The sequence below is a fragment of the Dermacentor andersoni genome, chromosome 6 (assembly GCF_023375885.2).
Source record: "Dermacentor andersoni chromosome 6, qqDerAnde1_hic_scaffold, whole genome shotgun sequence".
NCBI lineage: Eukaryota > Metazoa > Arthropoda > Arachnida > Ixodida > Ixodidae > Dermacentor > Dermacentor andersoni.
Window position 1 is genome coordinate 102595192 of NC_092819.1, and position 13786 is coordinate 102608977.

Here is a 13786-nt window from a genome sequence, read left to right on the forward strand (position 1 = left end):
TGTCGGGCTTCAATTTTGCAAATGCAATATTGCCGCCAAAATTGGTAATTAAAACTTTATAAAGATATTTTTTTGTTACTTGTGACGTGAGCCATATTTTCCACTATGCCGCATTTGTATAGGCTGCCAAGCCTTACAGTCTGACAGAAGATGTGCACATGCGCTTATCACAAGTTATCAGTGCAGCACCCTGTGTTATTTGGCGCAGAAAAAACAGTGGTGTATACCTGATGAATTCGCGACCTCTGGGAAAGAAAGCAAAGGAGAGGGAGACCCGGGGGACATGCGCAGCATCTAAGGCGGCTGTACTGGTGCTGAAACTTGGAAATTGTCGATATCCTCGCCTTCCTCGACTACACCCAAGGGGCGGGGGGTGGGGGGGTTACAGAAGACCTATGGGCCCCGAGTGCCAGACGACCTAGCTACGCCACTGGTGATGCGTTCAGTCACAATGCAACTTACCACTTGGAGAGGCAATGACAGGTTGCGTGTGCCTTGATTCAGTGGGCACACTGAGGGAAATAGCGAGCACAGATCCAAGGTGGGTGCCAACCCAAAGACTAGGGCATGTTGATGTGTCTGTGTGAAGCAGGCAAAGGGCATCTTTGAGTCACAAAACTGTAACATGTATCACATTTTCTGATAGTATGTAGTATTTCAAAAGGAAAAACTTGGGGATGTACTTTGCTGTTTATTTCATTTCCAACTTCCCCTGTATTCTGGTGACTTGCGTCATGAAAACACAAAGAGCAGTTATTGCCAGCGAAAAAAATTACAACAGGACATTGAAGCAGAACCTTAGCACTACTGCTAAAAGTCGCAGCTGTTTCAAGACTCGACTTTTGCAACAACTTGTTTTTAAAGGGACTGACAACTGGCCAGAATGTGTAGTGAGACGTTGGTAGAAATGAAATTACCACAATTTATAGTGATAGAATCCAGTACGCTGTTTGTGATTTAAGTAGGAATTACAATTTTAAATTGGCAAGGAAAGTCTCAAAAACCAATAAGTGGCGATACCTGGCAGTGAAATCTTGGTACTTCGGATGTATTCTATGAGATTACTGTACGTAAGTACAGTAATTATAATTATTTAAGCATAATTATTGCTTAAAATTGCAGTCAGTATATTATTAGACACTCGCACATTATTCTATGCTTCAGAAACCACAACACATGCGTGGCTACGCAACACAATGAACTCCGTATCATATGTAAAGGCGTTGTTTTGTTTTTGATTCGATTGGTTTCGTTTTGACTGGTTAAATACCAAAGCAGTTGGACAGGAAACCATGAAAACATGTAGCTATTATTGCAAAAATAATTTAACAATTCGGATAACATGAATTGAAGGAACATCGACTTATATACAAAATCATACTTTGTTACAGCTATGACTACATTTGTCAAATGCCTCCCGATAATGCTGGCTTATAATCGTTATCGTGCTCGCCTGTTACCATTTTCAGCGTGCTTCCAGTGAACGACTACATCCTCACTGCATATCGAAAAATTCTGGAAAATGTTCCATGGTGTTTTTGGTGTTAGCACTTAATGATTAGACACTCGGAGCAGTGAGGACCAAAGTGCACGTGAAATCTTGGGAGCTTTCTTGATAGCAAGACATGACTCAAACAGGTGCGTCAGAAAACCGTCAGTGTAACTTTTCAAGAAAGAGCTTGATTTTTTGGTGTAGATAGGGGCTTGGTGAGGGAGTGTTCCATGGTCACGCGATTATGGTCTGGCTTGGGTAAGCGCATAGCTCGAAGAGGCAGCTTGTGCGATTTCAATAATCCAGTTAGTCTGTGTTCGTCCTGTCTTCTTCTACCTCAGTGTCTCGTTCCTAGTGCTGTTTAAGTTTACAAAATAATGTCTTACCAACTAGCCTCCCAACACACTCTCCTTAAGACTAAGAATAGTTCTTGTGTTTCTGAAGAATGGATCACTGTGATAAATCATGGTGCAAGCAATAGCTTAACAACACTTTTTCCTATGCATTTGTAGGCCTGTTTTCTTTAAAGTGACCAGTGGCAGATCTACCCGCCTGACTTGTACACTATTCCACAAGACAGGAGAACAACTTATTATGAATATGAACTTAAATATAAACAAGTCACTACTTATGCTGCATATACACAACATAAGCCCCATGGTACATACACCATACTTTGACATAAGCCTCATGAAAAAAGTGTAAGCTGTTCACGTTGGAGCCATCAAATTTAAGCAATTTTTTTTTTCACTCTAAGGGCAGTCCTCTCTACATGCAACAACACTGTTTCTTGCATGGTTTCGGCAGTCATAAACGTGTGTCAAGAATGCAAAAACCTTTGCAAATGTAGGTGCACAGGATGACAAGAGCAGATGGTAGTATCCTGCAGCAAATATCTCCTTGTCATGGTACCAGAAGAATGACTCAGTTAAATTTAAAAGCAAGTGAAAGGGGGCTTCAGTTTTATGATGACAAAATGTAGAACTACAGAGGCATTTAGAGGTGCACCGAGATTCGCACAGCAAGAAGTTGCATTGACATGTCCAATATATGCATTCTCTAATCCGCAAGAGCACTTTTCTGCAGCGGTCATCTTCCCCACCTTTGGTAGCACCAGTAGTCATGGACATAAAGTGTGAAATGCGCATGGTGGTGTCTGTCATTTTGCAGACAGCTTCATCATGAGAGCGACATTTGCATTTTTAATGTCATAAGGTGTACAAATTGTGCATGCACACACTGACTGCATAATTGACTGCACTGCCAAGCTAGTATTACCATTAGGAAAAATGAGTTTACTACTAGCAGAAGATGGAAGGGTATGTTCAGAAAAGCCATGCATCTGCAAGATGCCCTTAGATGTAGCTATCTTTAAAATAATTATGCTTTCTATGCCTGGTATACATTCACACAGCCTACCATTGCCCTCTTCAAAAGAACAAATTTTGGGCAGTCCACTGCTTTTTCACATGGTCATGGACAGCAGCTGCATAATGCCTATAAGAAAGTACTGCAAAAAGTCATTTTTCTTTCATTATTCAAAATTTCAGCATGTCTTCAGGATAAAACAGGAAGAATTCTAGACCTACGTGTATCTAAATACAAACACAGAAGTTTGACATACTACACGTACAATTTAACACCAAACCCACTCACACTACTTTTGTGAAATTTACAACAAAAGAAGACGTCTCCAACTCACCACTTTTTCGACAAAAGGCTTCTGCAAAGCTAAGACAAAGGATTGCTTCGGAACTAACATTTTCTAAACTTGACATGCTTGAGCTTCGTGACCGGGAGAAAGAGCTGTCGAGCTTGTCTGAAACAGACATCACAGAGTAATCAGGCACCCCATAATAAACCAAACAGAAGTCTGCTACAACAGCATTGTGGCTCTACAGGGATAGGTGCGCATCTAATCTTTTCTACAACATGCATTTGCTCTATGATATGCGAGAATACCATGTTGTACCTACATACAGTGGCTAAATATCCGACAGCAGCTACATATCCTGACTAGAAAAGCTAGCTCCTGCACAAATGACAGCTCGTCTCCTCCAAAAGGGCAAGTCATTGACCAAACACATAACATATGCAAAAGGTGTTAGCAAGCCTTAGATCAGGGTGTCGTCCAACAGTGTAATTATGGTGTAATGTGGGCGCCACCAAGCTCATAGCACATAATAAGCAGAATGTGCGCAGATGTTCATGAAGCACAGCACTCTAAAAAAAGTTTATAGCCTTTGCGGCATACAGGGTTTGTCCGTAAATTTATGAGACTGGGTCTGGTGAAAAGAATGAATTGATCCAATTGGTACATATTATTAAAATTCTTCAAAATAGTCTCGTTGGGCATCGATACACCACTGCCAATGCGATTCCCATGCTGCAAAGGCTCCCTGGAAGTCAGCTGCCATAACCTCTTTCAGAGACTCTGTGACAGCCAGTTTGATGGTGGGAACATCATTGAAACAATGACTTTTCAGGCTTCTTTTGAGCTTTGGGAACGGGAAAAAGACTGCCACGCTCACATCAGAGCTGTACGGTGGCTGCGGCAAGGTTGCAACCCATATCCAGGCCAGGTAGGTGGTCACAACGAAGGGGGTGTGGGCTGGAGCATTGTTCTGGTGGAGCTTTGTGGTGGAGCACAGCTCTGTGAAGGTACTCAAGGATTTCTTTGTAGAACACGGCATCGACAGTTCGTCTCAGAGGTACAAATTCCTTGTGAACCACCGCACACTTGTCAAAAAAGACAATGGACATTGTCTTTACCTTGGACTTCAACGTTCTCACTTTCTTGGGGTGCAGGGAGCTTGCAGTGTGCCACTCCGAACTTTGGCATTTGATTTTGGGGTCGTACTGGAACACCCATGATTTGTCACCGTCTAAAAAGTCCCATTCACTTTCTAGCTGCACCAACATCTCATGGGAAATGTTAACTCATTGTTTTTGTTCATCAGAAATTCAGAAATTTTAGAAACTTTTCATTTCAGAAAAAATTTTCGGTAATAATTTTGTGAACTGTTGTTTTGCACATGTTAAGGTCTTCGACGATTAATCTGATACTCAAACGACGGTCAGAGTCCAGAATATTTCTTACTTTGGCCACATTTTTGTCCAAACCACTCGTTGAAGGACATCCAGATCGCTCCATGTCTTCAACAGCCTTGTGTCCTTTATTGATCTCACTGAACCACCAGAAAACCTGGACCCTTGAAAGGGCGTCATCTTTGTAAGCTCCCTTAACCAAGGCAAGCGTCTTGGAAGTGGTTTTGCCCAGGCGAAAACAAAATTTAATCGTGTACCGCTGCTCCAGCGAATGCTCCATTTTTGACATTTTCTGCTGCAACAAAAACGCGAAAACAGCTTTTGCGCCACATCGGATGCAACTGCCGCCCAGTGCGTTACTTAGCTTAAAACCCCCACCACAAATCCTGCCTTTGGGGAGCGCACTCACTACTGGCGACTGCAGCGCTGTGCAGCAGGCAATCTCAATACTTTATGGACAAACCCTGTATCATGTCCCTAAGCAATAATCGTCATCTGTCTCCCCCATGCTTCCTTTCTTGAAAACTCTGTTTGTTACTTTCCTGTCAAGAATGCTATGCCATGCTTATAACACACATGCTGTTCAGGACCTGGAAACACCAAGCTCACAGCATTAAAGAAAGGAAAGGCATGCATGGACCCGTACACTAGCTCGCTAACACAGTCCTTAGAATCGGTTAAAAACAGCTCAGTTAGGTTTATCCTCTCTAACTACTATCGCTTAGCCAACATTTCTCACATGAAGCAAAAGGTTGACCTACCTCTCCTTTCTACTAGACGTCAAATTTCCCGCTTATGCCTGTTTCATAAATTATACTACACTAATAATGACCTAAAAATGACATTTTTTTCACCTCCGAGCCATTTGTCATCCCGTATTGATCATCGAATGAAGGTTGGGGTGCCTCAGTGTAAAAGCAATGTACACCTTGAAGCCTTCATCCCAAAAACAAGTCAAGACTGGAATCGCCTTCCTGCCTCCATCGTCACTACCACGGATCATGATGTGTTCAAGTCAGCTATCTGTGACCATGTGCTGCCTCATTATCCAGTTTTTTTGTTTTTTTTTTCTATTGCCACCTCTCTCTGTAATGGCTGTACGGCCTTGAGAGCAAATAAATAAAAATGAAATTAAATTAAAGGATAGATGATGATTATGGTTTGGGGACAAGATAAGCACCAATGGTGCAAATTCTACTTAGCATGAGCAGTTCGAAATGTATGAGATAATGAACAAAAACTTGTCTATTACAGCCTGAAAACTACATGTAGAACTTAATAAATGTTGAGTTTCACCTTGTCAATGCAATACATGTTTAAACATATCAAGTTTTAAAAGATTAACATGCACAAATACAGAAGACAGTTTTAGTGCTAATGTAAGTCCATTCTGTCCAATTGCCTCCTTTTTTTTCTTTTGCACTTGGAGATTTAAACATAGGTGTAGAACACTTCATAGTGTCATAACTGTTATGGCACATGGCTAGATGACAACCTCGCACTAAGGCTAGCTCACACCTTTTGCACACATTAGTTCCTGTAATATTTAAGCTTTTGATGCCACTGGCTGGAGACATTAAGTCGACGACGCAAGCACTTGGAAGTCCTCCAATGCTACAATTCTTCAACATTGTGGTAGCACGTTACACTCAGTAGGCTTCCTTTAACTAATATTTCAAGCTACCAAGAAATCTCACATTATAAGCACTACTGAAAATTGAACTTTGCTTTAATAAATTTCCAAAATGTATTCAGCAAAAATCATCATGAACACACACAGCTCACATAGGCAAAGGCCAGCAGCTATTGCACAATACATGCGTAGCATCACAAAAGCTCCATTTACTGACCTAACAACATGAAAAGCTCCAACAAACATATTACAACTCGAACAATAACTATACTTGGACATCTACTGCTATGCTAGACATGTACAGGGGGTGCGTGTTACATGACACATGCAGTGCTGGCATGTTCATTGAGGGACTGCATCTAATGCACTGATGATGTGAATGAAGGTTTCTCTTTTTTTTTTCTTTTTTGGGATGCTTGTCATTGACAGCTTTGCAAGACTAAACACTTCTTTGTGGTAGCAAACATTTTGCCTGAACAACAACAAAAAATGTATTTATGAGCCTTGAATACTTTGCAGCTGTTCCAAATGTACTTGAAAAGTCTATACAGGACCACTGGTTTAGTATAGATGAGCTGAAGTACTTATGTAACAAAACAAAAAATTCTTGCAAATGGCCAAAGTAGCTGCCACTATAGATCTGCACTAGTCCTAATTCTAGTCCTAGTCCTTCTAGACCTAATGACTAGTCCTAATTCTACAAAAAAAAAAAAGCTGCTAACAGAAACACATTTACATCAGCACCTAGAGCTCACATGAACCTCTACAACACTTGCATTCATCTGGCCCTTTTCTTTTAGTTCTTATCAAAGCTGAAGCCCTCAATCAAAAATATCCTGAAATTTGTGATAGCTTAACTCAATGATGACAACATGCAACACAAAGAAAAGGGGGAAATGATGAATTTCGAAGTTGCGTCGTGTAGCAGTTCACTTGTTAACTTAATTTTAATTTCCAGCACTAACGTATGCCAGGAGCACTAACGCTGAAGCATATAATAAATTATTACGTCAGAGGCAGTCAAGCAAACTTGTGGCAATGAAAATGAAGAACTGCTGCACAGCACAAGCCCCTTGTTAAAGGAGTACTAACACACAATCTCGAAGTCGTCAAACTCTACCAGACGCTCCTTGTGCATAAAAGGCTGACACTTGGCATGTATAAAGCCTGTGACCTACTTGTCAGATATTTTAATGTGATGGTTAAAGTGTTCCTTGAAATGTCAGACCTGGCATCATCATCATTTTGGTGACATTATGACATTATGACATAAAGCAAAATTTTCTGACACGTAGCTCCGGCACTAGTAATTTATCTAGGGTTAAAAGGATTTAGGCGCTCATTTGCTTTGGACTTTACTGAATTTGGGCCTTCATTTAATGGCAAAACAGTGACAAGTCGAAGATTCCATGCCAGTACTCCTTTAGAATACACTTTTCATGACCATTATGCACTGATAGCCCATGCAAGACAAAACATTCACAGCTGGAGGGCCAAAATGCAACGCTGCACTATGGGTCAGCACGGCCGTGGGGGTAGGTGGTGGTGACACAGAGAAAGCAGCACACCAAAAGCCTGGCCATACCCAGCACCAAGAACAAGTGGGGCGTACCATCTCGCTGATAAGCGACACTGGGAGACTTCAGACCTTGCCGCTCATTTCTAGGTGTTTGAGGATTTCCTAACAAAAAAGCAACACTTACGAGGGGCCCCTCACAAGAGCCACACTACACACTGGTTTCATTAAAACACAAGTTCACACAACTGAGAATACAAGGGTAACTGTGTAAAGTACGCTCCATAGCAAAGCTAAATGGGGCATAACGATAGGAAATGACAGGTCAAGAATGCAGTAGAAAGCTCCTCTCGAAAGGAAAACTTGCACATGTACTGGCGAACTACCTCTCTCTGATTCTCCCTCACCTTTCCTCTCCAATGCTATCCACATCTCCGCTCCTCATGCATTTCGTTGGCACTAATGACCTCACTTTAGGGGAAATGAGGAAGGAGTGTTGCCTGTTTGCAAGGTCATGACAATACCCATGCCTTCGAAATTATTAACTCGGCCTTCAATGGCGAATCTTTTCGGCTGCAGGGCACACTTTGCGATTCATGTTCTATTGAGGTGAAGGGTAAGCAAACAGGTTCTTCAGACATCAGACAAAGTCAGTTACTAGCTGACTAACACAGCTCTATATCATTCTACCCTTTTCAAACCTTCCCATATCGCTATAGTATCACTGTTTGAAACTTGTGCATTTGTGTTATGAGTTTCCTTCCCCATCCCGCTTTCTGCTGATAATGGCAGAACTTGGAAAAGGCCTCACCTTCAAGCTAAAACTCGTGTTTTGAAGGCATGTTGATACAACATGTTTCACTTCATACCATACAATTCGCACAGCACACTTGTGCGGGACCCACCTATCCTGCATTCTTGACCTGTCACCATGACTTCCCACATCTACACAATTACCTTGCCATGGAAGCCTCAGAAAGGATCACAGACACACATGTGCACAACTCAGGTCTCAAAAGTAGGTACGCCACCAATATTTTATGAGCAAAGCACAAGCTTTAAGGTATTCTAACTTCTGCTCCCGGATGCATATTTAAAGCAACGAATGGCCATCTCAAAACGTGAAAGCTTCATAGCACTTAAACTGCCATTTGTCCTTTAGGATACATTAAAACTGGCATTGCAACCTAGCCTTGTGGAGCATAAACGGGCAACCATTAGCATGCTCAGACTTGTAACTAAAAGCTACTGGTATTGGAATCTAAAAAAAATCAATACTACTTTTCAAGTGAACATAGTACAATATTCCAAAATAGTCAAAACCTCCTGTTGGACAGGTGCATATTAAGTTAGACAAGTTAGACAATAGAAGACTCAAGTGTGAAGAAGGGACAAGCAGGCAAACACTACCAATTGAGTTTTGGCTAATCTCCACATTAAATTATCTTTCTTGTGAACTAATCTCTGCTTCTAGAAGGTAGTTCAACATGTAAGTTGTCGAAATTTAAAAAAAAAAAAGATCATTCAATAATAGTTTTAACAGCTTAACCTAAGCCATCTATAGTCTATAAAGTAAATATTAAAATGGAATAAAAAAGAAACTACAGCCCTTACATGCTGCTACAAACTTCTAAGGCAACAAAGCAATTACCTGGAAAGAGCTGTCCTTGCATAAATACTAAATCTTTTGGACAGGGTATTAGCAAAGGCATTCTACAAAATTTTTCTAACCAACTTGGCTTGAACCAAAGCACAAATTAAAATTGATCTGCAAACTGTGCAATACTGCTGTGCAGCAAGGAAACAGCAGCTAGGCAACTGATCTTGCATATTCTTTCCCATCTCATGATTGAAACTGGGTTAAATTATCTGCTTGTCTCTTAATGCAACAACTGAAACAATGCGTTGTTGCTATTAGCCAGACATGTTACTTTATGGGCGTGTGCACAGGCCAGTACTTAAAATGGCTCTGGACAGTTAAAAAATAATTATGCAATGTATACTGGGTGTCCCAGCTAACGTGAAGCAAGTTTCAAGAAACAAAGAAGGCTTTGGTCTAGATGGAACCAAATGCATGTTGTGCAAAATCTCCTGGACAGACCTCCATTATCTTTTGTGTCCTTAATAATACAGTTTTTTAGCACTGATTAAATAACTGTCTCTAATTATTATGGCCAAAATGTCACTATAAGGTTGCTGGTATATTCACGACAGGTATTGTTCATGTAGCTCCCATCTTTGCAATCTTCAGCTTTTCTCTCTCGCTCCCTGTTGCCGCATTGAATAATGTTTTCATGCTCTGATTACTAACTCTCCACAATTTCGTCTGCTCAGCAACTAGCAACTACTACACCACACCCACTAAACTACATCCACTGTAGTCGGGTACAACTATAGGAAAAAGGGGAGGCCCTGCCCGGATGACCAAAGCAGGACAGCCGATTGTCTCCGTGACTAAATAGTCCCGCTAAAAAAAACGTGCTTCTGGTCATGGTCATGCCTGATCCTGGTCATACCTGGTCATGCCTGATCTTTATTACCAGCTCCCAAGTCTTCTAATATGTTGTTAATAATTGATATTGCATTGTATCTTGTTTCTATCTTTGCAATCTTTGTATCACAACTTTTGCAATAGCCCTTTGAGACTGCAGTATGTTGAAATACGTAAATAAATAATCAGTACTATTTACTCTTTTAATAGACACAAGACATAAACAAAATATCAGAAGCTTCTCTAAGAGGTTGCCAACATACAATTGATTTCACCCACACAAAGGACTTTGCTTTGTTCTATTTTTTAAAACTTGTTTTGCATTAAATGGGACACCCTGTACAATGAGATGCACCAGTAACCACCGATAGACAAGGCTGCACAGTACCACGCATCTATTTCTATATTACTTTTTTTATTAATAAACATTTCTATCTCCATACAAAGAAGCTACCATGAGTTTTGTAGCACTACCACCACATCACGCACCCACTTTATGCGCAGCGAATCAGTTACACAGGCAGGCATCTACGCACTTGCACAAAGCACCAAACCTGCACCAAGCCTGCACAACATAAAAGACTTTGCCAAGAGGGCGCCACAGATAGAAAGTGAGAGAGGGTAAAAAAAATAGAAGCCGAACTCTTCAGCCACCTGGTAAAGTGTTGAAACATGGTGGTTCCTCAGTGGAAACCAAGTTGGGAAGTTTCTGAAGTTTGCGTGACTTATTGCGGCGGGAGTCTGCTTGCCGCTTAGAGTGAGTTGGCTGGGCTGCAACCGTGCCACTATTGCAAAGACCGTTAATCTGAGGAAGGAGGACAAATTTCACCAGTCAGGAACACAGCAGCCCATCCCCTACGATGGCATTGCGGTCTGTCAGGGTGCGTCAAACACAACAAGCGTTTCAGGACACAGATCAAGGCACACGGTTACATTTCTAACTCATGTGATGCAATGCAGAACGAGTTCATTCAAATGGTGCTTAAACTATTACTATGCTTAAGGTAATACTGAGAGGAGTTTCTTTCAGTGCCGGCTTATCCATTTTTGGCAAAGCCTGCCGGTGCTAGGTCAGAGGCACTGTGTTACAGTAACAATTTCATTTGCACACCCGCCATTCAGCTGTCAGCATGACCAGTGCTGCCTTAGGTTATTCCTTATCTGATACTACAAACCTGATTGGTACACCAGTGATAATATAATTCCTCACAATGTAATTCTTGAGGAGGAGAAACCCATCCAATATAAATAAGATCTGTGTCTTGAATGCTTTCTGCCTTCGCACGCCACATCATTACACCGTCGAAACCTTGTGCTGCTTCACCTAACGCATGGTTCATACAAACTCACAAATGCTGTCTTTGTCTCAAGGTTCTGAAAGCAGGTGCCACCTACCTATAGACCTCTGCTCCCAGCCAATACAGGAGGGCACAATTAGCACGGGACAGTCAGGAACCAGTGGTGGTGTGGTGGTGGTGGTAGTGGTGAAGGTGATGTGAGGGTGACGTGACAAAAGATGAGTGGGCATGAGGTGATGTGGCGAGGGAAGTGGGCAGAGGAGAAAAAAAAATGAGGCACACGGAGCACGGAACAGGTGCCGGCAAGGCAATGCACACGCATGTGAACTCTCCACTGTGGGTCACAGCACGAGGGAAAGAAAAGAGCGGTGAGTGTAACTTTCACAAGCTTGGTCAGAAACGACGAGGTTTTTTGTTACACTTAGCCTCGAAGGCCTATACAGCCGATAGCTTTGCCAAAAACAGTTTGTGAAGAAAATGAAGTATTCAAGAGGAGTATTGAAGCAGTGCCACATTTTTTACCTCAATTCCACAGCACCTATTAATACAGTTTTACAAGCTGCTATCTGTAATGGAACAAATGCCTTAAATATTTTAAGAGTGACGATTGTTTAAAGAGTAAATAAAGCCTGTTTAAGTATGATGATTTGTTACCCTTCCACTGCACTTTGATTTACAAAGGCCTACTTTATTTATTTTTTTACCACACTGAAGCTGTACATTGAGTTCAAATGTGCCTTGAAGATTTCAATAGCAGTTTACCAGACATATACTGCATGGTCTGTTCAATCTCAGCATAACTCTCACCATAACTCTCCCCATCACATGTTAACGACAACAGTGGAAGACTGCATAAGATAGGGTCATGCTTTAAAAAAGTGGGCCAGAGGCTTTTTCTTGCCATTTCACTGAGCAAGTTGGCCACAACTTCCTCTGTAATTGAGAAATGCATGCCCTTCCAAATGCAGTGAATGCAATGAAGCATTCAGGTTACCAAAGCCACGCTTGCACAACATTGGTGGCTGCATGTCTCTTCGAATAACCTAGCAAAACAGAGCTTTCATAGATACGGGCAAAAATGTATGCAATGGAACATTTCGTTTCACTTACTTTACCTGTCAAACAGAGAGTTGCTTTACCCCTTTCACAGAACAACAGTTGTACCTCAACATTTCTATGTTCGGGTCCAAAAAAGTAGCATATTTGCACGTGTATAGCATAACCATAAACTTGACAAGGGCACTGACTTTATTTATTAAGCACTGAGCAAATACATTACTACAGTTCTAATATATTCAAACAACGAATGTGACCCATGGTTCGACAACACAAGCCTTGAGCTTGGAAAAACTGAAGTCGCAAGCATAAGCACTTGGAAGGCAAGTGCCTGTAAGATATTTGCTCATTCTATTGGTTTGTTTCGCTTCGCTCCTCCACACTGCTCATTAGCCCTGCTACCCAGGAAACGAGTTCGGCCAGCATTGCCAAGTTCTCACCATTGCATTTTTGCGAGACTGTGCGTACTAAATATGTAAAGAAGTTCAACCATATACTAAGGACAGTTATTGGTTGGCCTTCTTTCCCATCTTAGGTGCATGGTGTTTCAAGCCAAGGGCATTGAAAAAGGAAGACTTATGTTACATTTGTAGCATCCCAAGTATTGCAGGAAGCAGATGCTATCTAGGCCCTACACCAGACCAATGTAAGGCAAGTACTAAGTGATATTAGGCATTGGTCCAGCAATAGATAAACATTGATTTGACAATGGGCCAGAATGGGTTTCACATGCAGGCTACACTGGCCCTGTCTCAAGTAGGGCTTACATAGGTTTTGCTTTCAGTTCTACTTAGGACAGTTTCCTAATGTATTGAGAGGGCAACATTCAGACCAAACAATTGTTTTTAAAGGAACTATACTAGTACAAATATGGTAATTTCTTGAACCAGGTTAAAAACCACACATAGCTACAGCACTGCAGGCAAGCACATTAATGTTATGGGCAGCCGAATGCTAAAATAAAGGTTGCGGGAGCAAGGGAGAAGGCCACAGTTTACAGATTAGGGACAACATTGAAAGCCATGCACTTGTTTAAGCAGAGGTTCTGCGTGCAACAGCTCGTGACATGGCAGCAATGGCATTCTCATTATTCATTCAAAGCATGTCGTGTGTGCAGCTGTCACAAGCGCCGCTGACTAAAGTTGCTTTTCTGCTCCAGAGGCATGTGAGGTGGAATGTCATGCTTTGCTTTCAGAACCTCCACTAATGCATGCTTGACAACAGTCTGGCCTATCAATGGACCCTGATATAG

The 13786-nt window shown here is 41.6% G+C and overlaps 1 protein-coding gene across 6 annotated transcripts in view; it reads right to left on the minus strand.

Moving 5' to 3' along the window:
• Positions 1-13786, minus strand: part of Tomosyn (syntaxin-binding protein tomosyn) — a 65883-nt gene that overhangs the window by 8837 nt on the left and 43260 nt on the right. Inside the window, exons 20-23 of one of the 6 annotated variants that reach the window (XM_050171433.3) lie at positions 10835-10985; positions 7759-7854; positions 3195-3311; positions 463-579 (exon numbers count right to left, since the gene is read on the minus strand). In XM_050171433.3, the coding sequence (XP_050027390.1) occupies positions 463-579; positions 3195-3311; positions 7759-7854; positions 10835-10985 (481 nt within the window). Of the gene's footprint in view, positions 1-462; positions 580-3194; positions 3312-7758; positions 7855-10834; positions 10986-11575; positions 11586-13786 lie in introns of all 6 variants that reach the window. The other 5 variants (XM_050171434.3, XM_050171437.3, XM_072288837.1 and 2 more) reach the window with 5 other exon arrangements.